At 47.9% G+C, this 15,896-nt stretch overlaps 8 protein-coding genes across 8 annotated transcripts; 5 read left to right on the top strand and 3 right to left on the bottom strand.

The window, feature by feature from the left end:
- Window positions 1–251: 251 nt before the first annotated feature.
- On the top strand, window positions 252–1,162 carry N7471_010951 (uracil phosphoribosyltransferase; the record flags this gene model as incomplete). Its single annotated transcript, XM_057283670.1, has 4 exons — window positions 252–409; window positions 470–828; window positions 886–1,057; window positions 1,111–1,162. 4 exons carry the CDS (start codon window positions 252–254, stop codon window positions 1,160–1,162), a joined length of 741 nt encoding a protein of 246 aa, XP_057129936.1.
- Window positions 1,163–1,509: 347 nt separating this feature from the next.
- Window positions 1,510–2,063, bottom strand: N7471_010952 (transcription elongation factor 1 family protein; the record flags this gene model as incomplete). Its single annotated transcript, XM_057283671.1, has 4 exons — window positions 1,510–1,688; window positions 1,752–1,890; window positions 1,946–1,990; window positions 2,061–2,063. 4 exons carry the CDS (start codon window positions 2,061–2,063, stop codon window positions 1,510–1,512), a joined length of 366 nt encoding a protein of 121 aa, XP_057129937.1.
- Window positions 2,064–2,790: 727 nt separating this feature from the next.
- Window positions 2,791–3,861, top strand: rps1 (40S ribosomal protein eS1; the record flags this gene model as incomplete). Its single annotated transcript, XM_057283672.1, has 5 exons — window positions 2,791–2,804; window positions 2,911–2,995; window positions 3,049–3,074; window positions 3,139–3,640; window positions 3,718–3,861. 5 exons carry the CDS (start codon window positions 2,791–2,793, stop codon window positions 3,859–3,861), a joined length of 771 nt encoding a protein of 256 aa, XP_057129938.1.
- Window positions 3,862–5,544: 1,683 nt separating this feature from the next.
- On the top strand, window positions 5,545–6,023 carry N7471_010954 (uncharacterized protein; the record flags this gene model as incomplete). Its single annotated transcript, XM_057283673.1, has 2 exons — window positions 5,545–5,714; window positions 5,774–6,023. 2 exons carry the CDS (start codon window positions 5,545–5,547, stop codon window positions 6,021–6,023), a joined length of 420 nt encoding a protein of 139 aa, XP_057129939.1.
- Window positions 6,024–6,431: 408 nt separating this feature from the next.
- Window positions 6,432–10,543, bottom strand: N7471_010955 (putative nuclear pore complex subunit Nup133; the record flags this gene model as incomplete). The annotated part of the gene is made up of 4 exons (XM_057283674.1): window positions 6,432–6,673; window positions 6,734–10,045; window positions 10,115–10,184; window positions 10,256–10,543. The coding sequence occupies 4 exons, from the start codon at window positions 10,541–10,543 to the stop codon at window positions 6,432–6,434; spliced, it is 3,912 nt and encodes a 1,303-aa protein (XP_057129940.1).
- A 935-nt stretch (window positions 10,544–11,478) lies between these two features.
- N7471_010956 (ACP S-malonyltransferase) lies at window positions 11,479–12,742 on the top strand (the record flags this gene model as incomplete). The annotated part of the gene is made up of 2 exons (XM_057283675.1): window positions 11,479–11,629; window positions 11,694–12,742. The coding sequence occupies 2 exons, from the start codon at window positions 11,479–11,481 to the stop codon at window positions 12,740–12,742; spliced, it is 1,200 nt and encodes a 399-aa protein (XP_057129941.1).
- Window positions 12,743–12,890: 148 nt separating this feature from the next.
- N7471_010957 (uncharacterized protein) lies at window positions 12,891–13,877 on the bottom strand. Its single transcript, XM_057283676.1, has 3 exons — window positions 13,608–13,877; window positions 13,256–13,549; window positions 12,891–13,184 (listed from the first exon to the last, which is right to left on the bottom strand). Exons 1-3 carry the CDS (start codon window positions 13,650–13,652, stop codon window positions 12,996–12,998), a joined length of 528 nt encoding a protein of 175 aa, XP_057129942.1. The 5' UTR covers window positions 13,653–13,877; the 3' UTR covers window positions 12,891–12,995.
- Window positions 13,878–14,293: 416 nt separating this feature from the next.
- On the top strand, window positions 14,294–15,170 carry N7471_010958 (NuoB/complex I 20 kDa subunit family protein; the record flags this gene model as incomplete). Its single annotated transcript, XM_057283677.1, has 4 exons — window positions 14,294–14,336; window positions 14,389–14,587; window positions 14,656–15,011; window positions 15,076–15,170. 4 exons carry the CDS (start codon window positions 14,294–14,296, stop codon window positions 15,168–15,170), a joined length of 693 nt encoding a protein of 230 aa, XP_057129943.1.
- Window positions 15,171–15,896: the final 726 nt, after the last annotated feature.

Below are 15,896 nucleotides of genomic sequence, written 5' to 3' on the forward strand. Positions count from 1 at the left end.
CTGCGGTATAGCTTCCAGCTATAGAAAAAAAGATAAGAGAAAAACCCTACATATTTCCCCGCTCTTGGCTTTGAGACATCCAACAGTCCCTCACTGACCTTATATACCCCTCTCTGGACTCTTGTCCTTTAAAGGTACTTCGAACTACTGTCTTAGGTGAACTTCAGGTGCTTCCATATTCTAACATCTCTTTTTCTCTCTTTCTCTAGTCCTACGACACACACACACATATATTCGGACGCAGCAAAATCATGGCTAGCAAACCAGAGAGCGGTCCTTCCCCTGCGCAGGGTGTTGGTCCTCTGTATCGGCCTGATGGCGAGAAGCCCACTGCGACAGTCTCAAAGGAAGTCTCCTACGATAATGTCCACGTGCTGCCTCAAACACCCCAGTTGATTGCTCTCTTGACGTGAGGACCCATTCTCTGCATGGAAGGTAACCCTAGACTCATATTTTGTACCACAAACAGGATGATCAGAGACAAGAGAACCAGCCGTGCCGATTTCATCTTCTATTCTAACCGCATCATTCGGTTGCTGGTGGAGGAAGGCTTGAACCACCTCCCCGTTGTTGAGCAGTCCATCACTACCCCCGTTGGACGGTCCTACCTTGGTGTCAAATTTGAAGGAAAGATCTGCGGTGTCTCTATCATGCGCGCAGGCGAGGCCATGGAACAAGGATTGCGCGACTGCTGCCGATCTGTTCGCATTGGAAAAATCCTGATCCAGCGGGACGAGGAGAGCTGCATGCCCAAACTGTTTTACGATAAGCTTCCTACTGACATTGCTGATCGATGGGTCCTTCTCCTTGACCCCATGTTTGCAACTGGTAAGTTGAGCTTGTTCTACAATGCCCCTGGTCACCCAGCTAATCTTTTTTTCCCAGGTGGTTCTGCAACTCTGGCTGTGGAGACACTGATCGAGAGAGGCGTTCCTGAGCACCGGATCCTATTCCTCAACCTCATTGCCAGCCCGTCTGGTGTTGCTGAGTTTGCGGAGAGATTCCCTAAACTCCGGGTCGTGACCTCTTTCATTGATCAAGGATTGGATGAGAAGAAGTGAGAATATCGCACCCCTTGGATGTTGCGATGCCATGCTGACTGATTGATAGGTATATTATCCCCGGCCTGGGAGATTTCGGCGACAGATATTACTCTATGTAAAAGTGCTGTTTCCTACCACGTTGAAAGGAATATCAGTGGTTAAAAGGTCACCTGGAAATTCTGAGTAATTCAGTACTCCAATATCCATCCATTACTTGATCTGTTCCAGATGCCATAAGGCACTTCCACTTCCCATACAAGTCGCCTATTCAGAGTTGACTTGATGGCCGGTAGTGGGGTAGAGGTCTAGATGGGTGAGACACTTCTTGGGGTTTAGGATATATGATAAGCATATGCAACAAGAATATGCAGCAAAAATATCAAATACCATGTACATACAAGAATCTCACAACTTAAATCATTGTTGATATCAATGCCTTAATGCGCCGTTCGCCGTCATCCCATGATCAATAGTCATCATCATAGCCATCGCCCTGCCCGGTCTCTTCTGGAATACCCTGCTTGCTGATCCCTCTCTGTCCTAGCTGGCTCGGGTTCGGTGCGTCATACTGGTTGGCAGTGTCCTTCGCAACTGCATCACATGCATCTACCCAATCCGAATAGACATCCACGGGGGCAGAGAGATCTTTGAAGGGTTGTGTTAGCTGGAACAGTTAGGACCGATGCCTTGGGGTGAATATCAACTCACAATTGATACCAGTTTGGAACTTTTGGCCACAAACTTTGCATGACAGATCTCCCAGTCCGAGCTTCTTGTCTAACTTGACGACCACAGAGTTCTCATGGTTGCAAAAGAGACAGGAAAATGTGGTAGCAAGAGGCTCCCTCTATGTTTCATAGTCAGTGCTGAGTGTAAAATATGGCGACTTGTGATTCGTTTACCTTTCGGGGCCCTTGGGGCTTCGAGCTTGACTTCTTGCGCTTGCCCTGTAGAAATCAACATTTATCCACGGTCGGGGTGCGGGGCGGTCGGGTAGGGGGAAGTAATAGCACATACCATGCTTGAGTTGACCTGCGACACAGGATTTGAAATAGAAGAAGGGATGAGAGGAAAGGTGAAGCAATGAGAAGTGTTGACTCGCGCAGGAGTAGGCCCGCGGGCATGGATGCCAAGGCGACTTGCTTAATTGGGAATCGGAACAATAAGCCTCCAGCTTCCGACATGTGATGTCAGTTGGTGGCGATTCCCACAACGTTGGAAAGCGATCTACATTATACAATACTACACTAGGATGTTGTATGAAAAGGATCTATGTTGGTCTAATTTGAAACTTTGAAGGGTTCAATTCGGATTATATTGATTTTAGCAGATAGTATAGAAACAATCTGATACATTAGTATACTTTTGAATATACACATGCACTGTACAACATTTAAAGGGAATAGTTTTAGCGCCAATAGCGTAGGGCCTATTGTAACGGCCAACGATCTACCACTTTCTATTTAATATATCGCAAAAGTGATCTGACAGTGGCTCCCCGGGAACTCTTGGCTGTATGATGATGACATAAGGCGATGACATAATGATAATGCCGGTCCACAGGTGGTCCTTTTTTTAATGTTCGATCACATGACCATGGTGAATGACATAATCAGCTAGGGCCCGCGCCTCGCTTAGCCGAGTTTTCTGTGGGTTTTCAACCCTCCCAGTCGAGTGTCGAAACCCTCTGAGCGCGCGGTGCGATACCTTTGTCTGTCTTCCAACAACACACAGATAACTCGCAATCATGGCTGTTGGAAAGTAAGCGCCCTATTCTTCATCCTTTTCCTGCTTTCAATTTATCGAATTAATTGCGCATCTACGACATCCATTCAATTCACGAACACGGCTAATCCTCATCGTTCAGGAACAAGCGCCTATCTAAGGGTAAGAAGGGTATCAAGAAGCGCACAGTCGACCCCTTCACTCGCAAGGACGAGTACTCTGTGAAGGTGTGTTCTATTCCTTTCACTGTCCCATAATGCAATGCTAATCGTCTCGACAGGCTCCTTCCACCTTCCAGACCCGCGAGTATGCACACCACCCGAATCGAATATGGCGAATTTTGAGTTGGATTGGCTAACGGAATTATCAGTGTCGGCAAGACTCTGGTCAACCGCACCAGCGGTCTGAAGAACGCCAACGACTCCCTCAAGGGCCGTATCTTCGAGGTCTCCCTCGCCGACCTCCAGAACGATGAGGACCACGCCTTCCGCAAGGTCAAGCTCCGCGTCGACGAGATCCAGGGCAAGAACTGTCTGACCAACTTCCACGGTCTCGACTTCACCACCGACAAGCTCCGTTCCCTTGTCCGCAAGTGGCAGACCCTGATCGAGGCCAACATCACCGTGAAGACCACTGACGACTACCTCCTCCGCCTGTTCGCCATTGCCTTCACCAAGAGACGCCCCAACCAGATCAAGAAGACCACCTACGCCCGCTCGTCTCAGATCCGTGCCATTCGCAAGAAGATGACCGAGATCATTCAGCGCGAGGCTTCCACCTGCACTCTGTCTCAGCTCACCCACAAGCTCATCCCCGAGGTTATTGGACGTGAGATCGAGAAGTCCACCCAGGGCATCTACCCCCTGCAGAATGTTCGTTTTTCACCCCAAGAATGGAGAGTTGCATATATATATATCTATATACGGATTGCTAACACACATGTCTACAGGTCCACATTCGCAAGGTTAAGCTCCTCAAGTCCCCCAAGTTCGATCTCGGTGCTCTCCTGTCTCTGCACGGAGAGTCCGCGACTGATGACAAGGGCCAGAAGGTTGAGCGGGAGTTCAAGGAGACCGTCCTCGAGAATGTTTAAAGGTTATGTCAATGAAGTGGTGTCACGTACTGGTCAGCCGGGGCAAATCATTGTCTTCTGGTCATAGGAAAAGAAAAAAGTTCAAACGTGTATGACAGATTTGAACTGGCGTTTAGCTACGCGTTGCCAGTCTTAGACATGATCCCAAAAATTCAAGGGTTGTAGTTCATTCATGTTCAATCCTCTTCAGTCTGCTACCGTGTAGTAAGGTGCGAGGTGCATTGTGTACATGTAGTCCCACACCTCCTTGTTCGGCAGCGTGATGCTTGGTCCAACTAGATGACATTGCTACCTGCTTCGTCCTTGTACCTCATTCGTCCCCATAATACATACTCGGTTCATCTTCCGCGTGTCTAGTACGAACTGTGGAGAGCGACGACAGGTCAGTTCTAGCCCGATCGTCGGTCTAACCTTGGTCTTTCAAATAAAGGATCACCGTTGTAGTTCTATGTGCCTTGTTCCAAAGTACTGATAGAGATAGATACGCTACATATAACAGCACTGCCATCTATCATTGGGATCGTTCGAGGTCTTAGGCCTGAAGAACGAAAAAATGTATTAAAGTGGGTGTAGTATTGAAGCTATTCATTGGTGGCCTTAGACCACAATTATTGCATGTAAATACATTTGATAGGATGAGTGCTTCCTAGATTACTCCGCTCTCTCTCTTGTAAGTCGTGAAATTTCCCGCTAGACTCGAAGAAACTTAGTCCCGGGAGGTGCTCAGACACAGTCCCGAAATAGTTACAGCCCTAGAGGGCCGTAGTCAGTCTTCTATACCTAATAATTATTGGGGAGTGCAACTGCTTGCACAGCAGCGATGGGTGTGTGTTGCGTGCCATGTATACATATGTAAGTTGAGCAGTTCATGTACTGTCTCTGAGAATATCCCACAAGCTTCGACATCCTTCTTCCTAATGTTGAGTCCTTTCATCGGCCAAAGATATAATATGACACTGGGGAAAGAAAAGGATCTAATTCTAAGGAATCTAATAAACATAAAATCATACAGTGCTGGTGAAGCTTTGCTTATATTACGCATGATAAAGTGTCATTCGTAAACAATATATAATTGGTAGGTTCCAGCGGATAGAATTATCATAGATGTAGAAAATGCAGAAAATGCAGACGCAAATAGTTTTTAGTAGGCCAAGCAACTATTTATTATGCCTAGTTATTAGTTCTTTCATCCTCTTTGCCGAATTGACATGCTAGCTACCCTCAAAGCAGGCTCTTATATGGCATTGGTTTCACAATTTCTCGAGACAATTCCTCAGCATCGAGTGTTGACAATTCCCAAAGAAAGAAAAAAAGAAACACATGTCTCGCTCTTCTTTCATCAAATACTGTTACTATATCTCGAAGATGTTTATATCCATTGCCATAAGAGGAAATAAGGTTGGTGGAGCCCCCATTAGTCCAACCCCCGCACTCTCTAGGGGGTATGAGGTCACGAGTCGTACGCCCCCTCCTGAATTGCATGATATCTTGTCCCCCTGTCTCCCCTGTCTTTTCTTGTTTTCCTCTTTCCCATCCCTCCTGGAAGCAATTCATCATCTCCTATCACATCAAACATTCACATTGAGACCAGTAAGCATCCACTCTATGTTGATATACTTCCATTCCTTGGCATCAAACCATATATACTTGTCATCTCAATCCACCAGTGGGCATCCTACTAACATGACAAACCAACTCCTAGTGACTCGCTCACACAAATCCAACGACCGTGAACACCAGGCTGAAGGCGTGATGGGTACCCGTGACAACATACCACGCTACTTTGCAAAGTCCGGCCCAACTGACGCTGATCCTCGCAAGACAAAGAAAGACGGGGGTGGCAAAGGCAATTGGTAATCAATGCACGTCAGAAGCAAGTGTATTCATCTGGCTGATGCTTCCATTGTCACAGGGGCCGATCGGGCGTGGAAATGCAGGACACTGACTACTCGTTCACCAATGCTAGGCGTCGGTCCAACAGTAGTACCCAGGGTCTGGCTGACTTCAACACCAAGTTTGAGGCTTATGACCCTGAGCCTGTGTTTGAGGAAGAAACCCATGGTGACACCGATATGGCTACGGGGAATGATAATACCGTGACCAAGGTCGAGAGCGCCAGCAGCCACGATAGTGAGGCAGATCATGATGGAAGGAAGTATTAGGGAGTCTCGGCTATCGCTGCGGCGACTTGAGCTTCCTCCAACCTCTGAATATCAAGTAGGTCGGAACATGAACAAGGTAATCTCTACGGGTCATGACTCGGTGCCCCGGGGAACCAATATCTATTGTATGAGAGCCTGAGAAAGCAACCTAAATCAAACATAACATTCATATTTCACTGTGAGAATGGGAGTTTGTGATCAAGTACGACGTAGCTGTGGGATTTACTGGAGGCTTGAACAATAGAAATATCTCTTGAGATTTCATACATACAACATATTATGACCCATTGGCCACTGGATAACCGAGTAACAATATTGAAAACGCCGCCATTTCATCCGCAACCCGCGTCAATTGTAGAGAAAATTCAATCATTTGCTCCAGCAACTTCTCCGTCAATCATAGGTAATCTATTCGGGGGGCGATATGTGGACCTCAGCAGTTTCCCGGAGGTTTTGGAACCAGAAATCAAGTTTTCCGACCTCAATGCACTCGCGCAAAATATCATTTTCGGTCTTAAGATCGGACGCCACACGAGATTTTTGCTCTGGGCGGAACCTCGACACAAGAATATCGGAATCGGAATCGGTCATCAGAGCCTCGGCGGGCGAGAGAGGTGTGTAAACAGAGTGCAGACCAGCATTTCGAGGTTCTAGACATAGTATGTTGGTTAGCTCGACAGTCCAAGCGCTTATGTTTGGAACAAACCCACCTTCCAAGCATGCAGTTAGTGATCGGTAGAGCGCCGTGTCGGCGACCGAGCTGTATGTACTGCTGTTGGGCCCCTCGGCAGCTTTACCCCGAGCTACCCAATCATCTTTGATCAAGCACCGTCGCCAGATCAACCTCTGCAAAGCCTTGAGGTAGGATGGGTCTCGCTGGCCATAGCGTCCATAATCAAGAACCTGCAAGGCGAGATGGAACTCGCTTCGTGCAAGCTCGCTCTCGTTATCATCTGCGAGCTGAGTAGGGCCGATCAACGTCAAGATATCAATCAGGCCATCGGCACCGACAACCTCCCTGTCGATCAAGGTAGAGAGAGCATCACTCAAGATTTCATGAAGCGATGGCCGATCTTCGAAGATATGTTCTCCATACTGACCGAGAGCTAGTTCAAGTTCTGCCTTTCGGTCAATAGCACCCTCCAGGATAGGCTCCATTTGCACATAGAGAATGTCTTGGATCCCATCGACCTCAACGTAATCCTCAAGACGTTTCACATCCTCTTGCAAAGTAGAAGTCACAACGGGAGAATCCAATCGCTCCTGCGTCGCTAGTTTGCCTAGTTTGGCTAGCGAGATCTCCACACGGTGACTCCACAAGTCTTTCTCACTGCCAATCGCTAGATTCTCCAATGAGGCTGCGGCAGTGTCATAGTCGTCTTCACCGACGACATCGTTAATCCAGCTCAGGCGAGAATAAGCGGGGTTACTTCGAAGGAATCGAGTGACGGCAGATTGGTATTTCCGCATCGTAAACAACGTTCCTGGATAACCCATCGCGATCTGCCGGGAGAAGTAAGCATCCGCCCATAGGTCACCAAATTTGTCGAAATACTTGGCGATCAATTGGTCGGCATCGATCTCAGTTTGATTCGTGGAAACATCATTCTGGGGTTCTGTACGCGGATGCTGATTTGCCTTTTGGTCTTGAAGCTCGATGATCAACTCGACCAACGCTCCCATGTCTCGGAAGCTTTCTGCTAACTCGACGGCATCGGCAAGATGGTCGATACCAGCCAGCTTGAAGAGTTGCCATTTGCGGTCTTCGACATGGGCCTGCTCAATCGCGACACTCTCATCCATTAGTTTGGGATCTCCTTGCGCAGAAAGCCATCGAGTGCGTTCGAGATGCATTTGACCGATCACGCGAAGGTGTCGATAGCTGTTTTTCGCAACTTGATTCAAAATATGAGTGTCAGGGGCATCTGCAGCTGATGCGGGTGTTTTCCACGACCGGCAACTATCCAGTTCCAAATCGAGTAAATGCCCTGCTTCAGAGTAACCAACACCTCTCGATGTCCAGAACTCGGGAAGTTCTTCATATCCATCGGAAAGCACACCATCCTCCAGGAAGTCTCCAGTGAGACCATATAGTGCAACATGCTCATCGCGATATCGGAAAGCAGTTTCCGTGACCGCCAGAAACAGCTCACTGGCCGCTAGGATCTTCTCTGACAATGCGCGCGCGGGGTTGGAAGTGTTGCCTCGACCGAGCTTGATTGCGTTCTTGATCCATGGGATGATATGCTCCATGCGGTAAGAGTCTCTCAGGAACCATTGACGCACCGGATCGGTCTCGCCGTGTTGGGGGTTGATTGGAGTCTTGAATTTATCGTGCATGGATCCAATGACATGACCGAGGAAAGGCTCTTCGTCTCCATTTTTGATCTTGGAGGCCTCTTGAATCTTCCACATAGCTCTTTGTGCTGCAATCTTTTCCGCAGCCCACAGCAACTCCCACCTTGCCGGTCGACTCAAAGGGTTGCCTTGGCGTTTTAGTAATGAGGCAAGATCATCCAGTGCCTTTGCTCTCAAGCGGAGATTTTGCTCTAGTGAAATAGCAGTGGTGGGAATGAAGCGGGTCTCTGATTGGAGTAGCTCCCTGCAAATTTCCAAAGATGCTTGTTCCATTTCAGATGGAGGGAAGTTCAAGTCTCCTTCGCTGGATAAATTCAACGGGTTCTTTGCCATGGTTCCAAAGAAAACCGCCTGCTCAAGCTTGTGCTTTGCTGTAACCTGAGGCTCATCGACGTCTTGTTCTGTGCCAGGACGAGGGAGTACCGTCACACGAATTACGCCGAAATTCCGAAGCATAAGCACACATGCTGCGCAAGGCGAATCGTTCGATTGATCCTCTGAGGTGGACCCCAGAATTTCGTGATCTGTGCCAGAGCGCAAGTGAATGGTGTCTTGGAAAGGCAGAGGCAACTTGTTGGAATCGAGAAGCAGTTGTGAGGATGGACTCTCTTCAACACTTGTCAACGACAAGATGACAAGAGATTGGCCAATAAGGATGAAAGCCGTTTCTTCTGGCTTCGGCACAAATATCTTGGGTTTCGAAGTTTCGAGCTGAGAGGCAGGAATATGGCGAAGATCCACGGCATGCGTTGACATAATACGAGATTCATTTCCCGACAGGTGAACTTGAACCACGAATAGCGCCCTGGTTTCTAACCATTGTGGCGACCTGACAACTAGAAAGAGGCGCCAAGACCCATCGGAAAGTTGAACAGCATCGTCGGAAGACTGCAAGGAAGAGAACGCAAAGTCCACGACTTTGAGCTCTGTATCATTTGTCGGTTGCGCATGATATTCAGGGAGGGCCGCCAGAATTTCGTCCTTGAGATCGTATCGTTTTTTGAGGGTGTTCCCGTGGTTCCAATGCGTGTCCCATATTTCAACCAATCCGGTCGAAGTTGCAATAATGACATCTCGCTGGCCGCGTTGGTGAGAACCACCGGCCCGAACGGCGGTGACCTCTTTTCTCCATGACCCGCCTGCGAAAACGTTCTTGATGCCTCCGAAAATCCCACCGCCTCCAGTCCCTGCAGTGCTTCGGAGGAAATTCACGAGCACTGAAGGCTTTCCTTGGGGGTCCCTCAGGGTGATGTGTGCTACTCGTCCGGACGAGAACGTAACGATGATTCCTGAAGGCTCTCCATTAAGTATTTCCGTGGCATACTCACCGGAAAGCATGCCAGGGGTGGATCCTTGGATGCCATTCTGCTTTTGTCGGGATAAACCCAGTGAGGCGGCACTGGACACAGTCTCCCAGTAAATGACTTTTCCTGTAGAAGGGATGATCACTAAGAGACCGGGGTGGTCTCCTGTAGCCGTGGATAACAGAACCCCGAGTGGGACGGCACCTTTGGGATCTCTGCAAGACTCCGGAATCGATACCGTGAACGTCTCTGATGGAGACGGGGACGAAGCGGGCGCAGAATAGGGCCACACGATGGCATGCGAGCGGGTCAAAGCTAATGCGTGATCATGACCAGGTCCGAAAAAGCACTTGAGGGGTTCTGCGTTCAGAGGGTGAGTGTCAACGAACCGCAACCCAAGGCGAGGAAAAGCTGTAGAATTTGAGATACCTGATTGTAAGCCACGAATTTGATCTGGCAAAGACGGCAGTTGATCGACGGTGTAGAAATCGGTGCTTGACTTTTAACTCAGCTAGTTAGCTCTTTGGACTTGAGGGTCTGAAGGAAAGCGCAAAGATGAAAGTAACCCACCAGGACGATTGTCCCCTCGTTATTGTTTCCAGACCCATCGCCTTGTTTCACAACACGGGTTGATAGATGCAACTCGCTCATCTGATCCGTAGGGGTAATGTCATCGTTTGGCGCAATGGGTATTGCTAATTTTGCGAGCTCACGCCCCAGGTTTGTATCGGAAGGGGATTCATCTGGGCGTCGCAGGACGGAGCGCTGTCTCTTGGCCTTTGGTGGTTTGACAGAGTCATCTGAGCTTGTTCGCTGGCGTCGGCGAGTATTGCGACCACCGGCTTTAGGGACGAACATTTTCAATATGTACGCAAGCTGTAGTCGCGAACACACGCTAGCTGACGAAAGCTTCGAAGATTGTTGACCCTTGGGGGTCCGATTCACTCTTCAAGGCTGATATAAGGTGGGAGAGGAGAGAAAGAGAAAAAGAAATGGAGGGGAAAGCTCTCCCAAGAAGATGGGTTTGAATTGGAGCAAGGTGATAGCAGCGATAGTGTTGGTCAATAACAATCGAGGATGTTTGTCCGAAGGCGGTGAGACAATAACCATATTGTACAGGTCGGTACATGAATGTGTAAGTTACAGGTACTACTGCATACACAATATATTATGTATTTGTGTACATTATAGAGAGTACTCACAATCCAAATCTATTATAGATTGATATCTTATATGCGAATAGCAATTTAAATTGACCCCAGAATAACAGGTTATATGATTTGAGTCTATTCTGCTTATTGAAATGTGGGGCTCTGCATACTTGGGTAATAATCGGTATAGAGCAAATACCAATAGCATACATACAATAGTACACCAATCTCAATTAACTAGGTATTTAGCTACATTTTATGTGATTAAAGGACGTAGATAAGCATGTGTATGTTATTAACTGCTCTCAGAATATGAACGGAATCGGTATAGTACATATATAAGAACTGTGTAAGCTCCATTGAGCTCCACATACATAATAGTTGATGGTTGTATGTGGAAATCTTTTCGTAGCCGATTACCCCGAAAAAAGGAGCTCACGTGAATCCCACATCTAACCCCACACGGAGGTCACTCCTCCCTTGATAAACACCAGCATGGACTGAAGAACAACACTCTCTCGCTCCATGGGATAGCGGATCTTACCCTCGCGACTACGAAATAGCCACCATGCTCATATGTTGTGTTGATACGGTCAAGATCAGAGCCCCCAAGGGTTGCTTAGGGCTGCAACTATAGAGAAGATGCTCTCACGCTTGTCGCACCCCAGAGGTCACCTCCGACTAAGATCCATTGTGCATGTCGCATCGCAAGTTTTGGCTACACCTTCGAGACCGACAAATCCTAATGTCCTGCCCTTCAAACGAGAACTGCACACAGCCCTCTTTTTCCCAGGTTTGTACCGCCCCTAACCCCCTTTTACCTCTGAACGTCAAATGGCCGCTAATACACATAATAGGACATGGAGTCCAAAGGGTTGGCATGGCCAACAGCTGGATTGAAAGCTTCCCCCATACCGCGGCTAAGGTTTTGGACGAGATGGATAGCACCCTCGGGTTCAAACTGTCCAGCATTATATCCGATGGCCCCAACTCCAAGCTCAACAAAACGGAAAATTCACAGCCTGCAGTCATGGCAATCTCAGTCATGATACTTCGTATCCTGGAGCAGGAGTTCGGATTCGACACTAAATCTCGAGTTGATGTTACGCTTGGACATAGCCTCGGGGAGTTCTCCGCATTGGTTGCCGCGGGCTATCTTGAATTCAGGGACGCTTTACACTTAGTTCGTGGTCGGGCTGAAATTATGGCCCAGTGTACGCGCCAGTTGACCGAGCAATCAGGTGAAACATATGGCATGGTTGCACTTCTCTGTGAACCCGAGCACTTGGAAGATTTGCTTCGAACGGTTCAGGAATTCATTGGCCCCGAATCACCGGGTATTGAATTCGACAGGGATAATCGTGTCCCATCAATTCAACAAGTGGTGGTCGCAAACATCAACTCGAAAAATCAAATCGTGCTAAGTGGTAGTATTGACCGAATCAAAATCCTTCTGGTCCAAATGCGTCAATTTGGAGGTCATGACCCACGGGCCGTCAGACTGAAAAGTGACAGCCCGTTTCATAGCCCTGCTATGGCGCTAGCTGCGGATTACGTGAGAGATGCCGTTGAGAAAATCAACATCACATTCCCGGTATCAATTCCATGCATATCAAATGTTTCCGCCTTGCCCTTCAAGTCTAAGGAAGACATTAAGGATCTCCTTTCAAGACAGTGCACTGATACAGTGAGATGGTGGGATAGCATTCGCTATCTTGATCAGGAACGAGGCGTGAGGCGGTGGATCGGAATTGGACCAGGAAAGGTCGGCAGGAATTTGGTTGGCAAAGAGGTTGGGAGAGTTGACACCAAAGGTGGTGGGGTGTGGGCTGTTTGCGATCCTCGTGAAATGTCAGAGATCATGGTTGCCCTGGAGCAGACCGAAGTCGAAACTGAAGACTACTAATACCAACCCGAATTACCATGACAAAATGATCATCTTTTTACTGTCTGTTCTATTATATTCAAAATTCTTATGACTTATACACCATACGAAGTGGAAATACAAAGTACATATGTACCATAATGACTAAAGATATAATATGGCTATTTTCCGAACAGTTTGGTGAGATAGTTGCTGTCTAATACGAATGTAAGTTGGGGAAACTGGTTGACTTATGTTATATCTGTATCCTCAAAATCTGACATTGGTACTCTCACTACAGAGAAGTACCTGGAGCCCACGAATCCCCAATACGTTTAACATCCGCAACGAACTTTTTGTTAGAGATTGGCTGGCAAGCGGACAAAGAAGAAGCTGTATTCCCGGGGATCGGTACGTGGTCGTCGGGGGAATAGAATGGATTCTGCAAAAGCTGGATATATGCACTTTGTAATGCGCGGAATGCCTGTATAGAATAATTAGGGGGTGGGCTCTTTCGGCAGATAAGCATTCGCCAGGCATAGAGGAAAGACACACCGGCTTCACATCAGAATCTCTCAAGCCATTAATCGCAGCGCCTGCTTGCTTTCCAGCACTGGGCTCTTCCTGGCCGAATAAATCCACAATGATCAATAGTTTTACTCCGGTGGTCGTCAACCATCCATAGGCCGCAAGTCGTTCGTCAATTGCATGTAATAGACCTAGATCCTGATCAATGGATGTTTGTTTGCACCGGATGTCGAAAATGTCGAGGCAGGAGTTCAGTAAGAAGGAGAATTCGATAGTGGAATCCGAATATGGGGGGAACAGGGAAATGTGAAGAGGGTTATCCTGCAATCGAGTTAGTATGGACAATTCCGGAGGGACAAGTTAGCAGAGTGATACATACTGCCTTCCCAATCACGCCAATGCAGGCAATTTTGGGACCTGACATTTCTGAGATGGCTCTTGAAGTGGCAATGTATGCGGACTGGGCGCAAACACTTGGGCTCTTGGAGTTTAGGGACTGATTCCTTTGTCTCGACACCGTGATCGGGTGAAAGTTCTAATCTGGGTAGGTATTATCTCTTCATATCATGTCCACAATGCTCTGAAATCGAGCAGCCCTTTCAAGGGACGGTTACTTTGCAATCAAAGTGTAGACAGCAGTGGAGTGGTTGTCTCCCCCGCGGCATAACGTAGTTATGAGAAGACGCGTTCAGGCATCCAGGCAGCAAAAGGAGCTAAGAGCCAATGACCACAGAGGGAATTCGATTTACGAGCATCTCACCGCTTTTACCATACCGGTTTCGATGACTGAAAAATACAGACGTTGAGCCAATGAGCTGTGAGGTAATAGCTTACATCATCTCTCTCAAACCGTCGGTATACATCTTCTTCTTCCACTCTGGAATCGGAACCTTTTTGGGGTTCTCCTTGTCTTGCAGTTACCCGGAGCCCGCCACCTCTGCCCTCTCGTAATTCTATATTACCTGTCGTCACTGGCCGAGGCTGCAATTACCTTGTCTCTTTAACCTCCGGGATTACGACCTTTTATTCTAGTTGTTACTCTCCACCGAAGAGACTTTTATCAAGATGCTTCCGATGGCGAGGCCCGCCATCTCTGGCGCTCTGTGCGGTAGGGATCATCTTCACCTCATCGACAATGTCAATTCACTAACAGAATACAGCTGCGCGACCCCGTTTCGTCGCCTCTCTCCCGCGTGCCCAACCCTTGGCGGCCCTCTCGACTTCGTCAATCAAATCAGCGACAGCGCTCGAGCGTCAACCATCAGCAGGCGCCCAGCAATTGACCGCGTCAGGCAAGGCTCGCCGAGAGGTGCCTTTGCCTAGTCAGGAAAAGAAGGAGGGTGCTATGCAATATGCCTTGTTCGTTTGCTCTCTATGGCTTTCATCTTGGATGCGCCTTGAACTTCCGTTGACCCTATATTACACAGGACCACTCTCGATCAGATTGCCAATTGGGCTCGTCAAAGCTCCTTGTGGCCCATGACCTTCGGTCTTGCATGCTGCGCCGTCGAGATGATGCACCTTTCTACCCCCCGTTACGATCAGGATCGTCTTGGAATCATTTTCCGTGCTTCTCCGCGTCAGTCCGATGTTATGATTGTGGCCGGTACCTTGACGAACAAGATGGCCCCTGCTCTCCGCCAGGTTTACGATCAAATGCCCGACCCCCGGTGGGTTATCAGCATGGGCAGTTGTGCCAACGGTGGTGGCTACTACCACTACAGTTACTCGGTCGTGCGGGGCTGTGACCGGGTTGTGCCAGTCGATATTTACGTGCCTGGATGTAAGAATTTCCTCTTCCCTTGTGCTTGTGCTTGTGCTGTTTCAATTGACTAACAAAAATCAAGGCCCACCCACTTCCGAGGCACTGATGTACGGTATCTTCCAGCTGCAGAAGAAGATGAGACACACCAGAATCACACGCATGTGGTACCGCCGTTAGTCTCCAAAACCAATGATATGGTGGACTGTTTTTTTTGCCTCTTCAGTCATAGTGCATGGTAAACTTAAGTGACTCAACCTGACCGCCGTGGAGTTTTTATGTGTCTATTTACTTTGTATATCAATATCAGGCTTCAGGGTCTGATATTTTGTTTTTATCTTCACTTGATTGGTCTGTTCCCCCTTTTTTTTGCCTGTCAGAATAGAATTCAAATAAATGTCTCATATGCTGGCTTTAATAAACTTACATATGTCGCTGCATGAATCGGATTTTAGGCGGCGGTCACAATTTTCCAGATCGGGGTGCCGCCGCTTTTGAGGGCGCCTGAGTACATATTTCATAGCATCCATGACAGCATAGGGTGATTACTTACCCACTTAGTGAACGTTTAGGGTATAATTAGTAATGTTCAAATAGTCCCGAGGTCTGGCCAAACTGCCTAGAACTAGAAGTGCGCACAATGCTGAGATTAGTTACGGATTGGTCGAGCGGCTCGAGAGTACCTTGTTTTCCATGGCATTGACCTGTGATGGGAAATGATGAGACATTTATAGGAGAAAAAATTCCTCTTCAGTCTAATACTGGAATTTATATAGCCGTGTGGTCATCCCTGGTTATATATACAAAATTCCTCTATACGCGCCATCGTATACATCTAAAAAGACGGTCAAAAAAAACAACCAAAAACAAGTCGGTATTTTCTTACGTATAACGTCCCTAATATCA

This window comes from Penicillium samsonianum (genome assembly GCF_028829775.1).
Source record: "Penicillium samsonianum strain IBT 33392 chromosome Unknown utg000007l_segment0_segment0, whole genome shotgun sequence".
Taxonomy (NCBI): domain Eukaryota; kingdom Fungi; phylum Ascomycota; class Eurotiomycetes; order Eurotiales; family Aspergillaceae; genus Penicillium; species Penicillium samsonianum.

What these genes read in the sequence shown, in the direction of transcription:
- N7471_010957 (XM_057283676.1), bottom strand. Translation starts at nt 13,652, where the DNA reads ATGTCAGGTCCCAAAATTGCCTGCATTGGCGTGATTGGGAAGGCA. An exon ending in TTGGCGTGATTGGGAAGGCA is followed by an intron (nt 13,550 to 13,607) that starts GTATGTATCACT and finishes ACTCGATTGCAG; the next exon opens with GATAACCCTCTTCACATTTC. An exon ending in GAGATTCTGATGTGAAGCCG is followed by an intron (nt 13,185 to 13,255) that starts GTGTGTCTTTCC and finishes TATTCTATACAG; the next exon opens with GCATTCCGCGCATTACAAAG.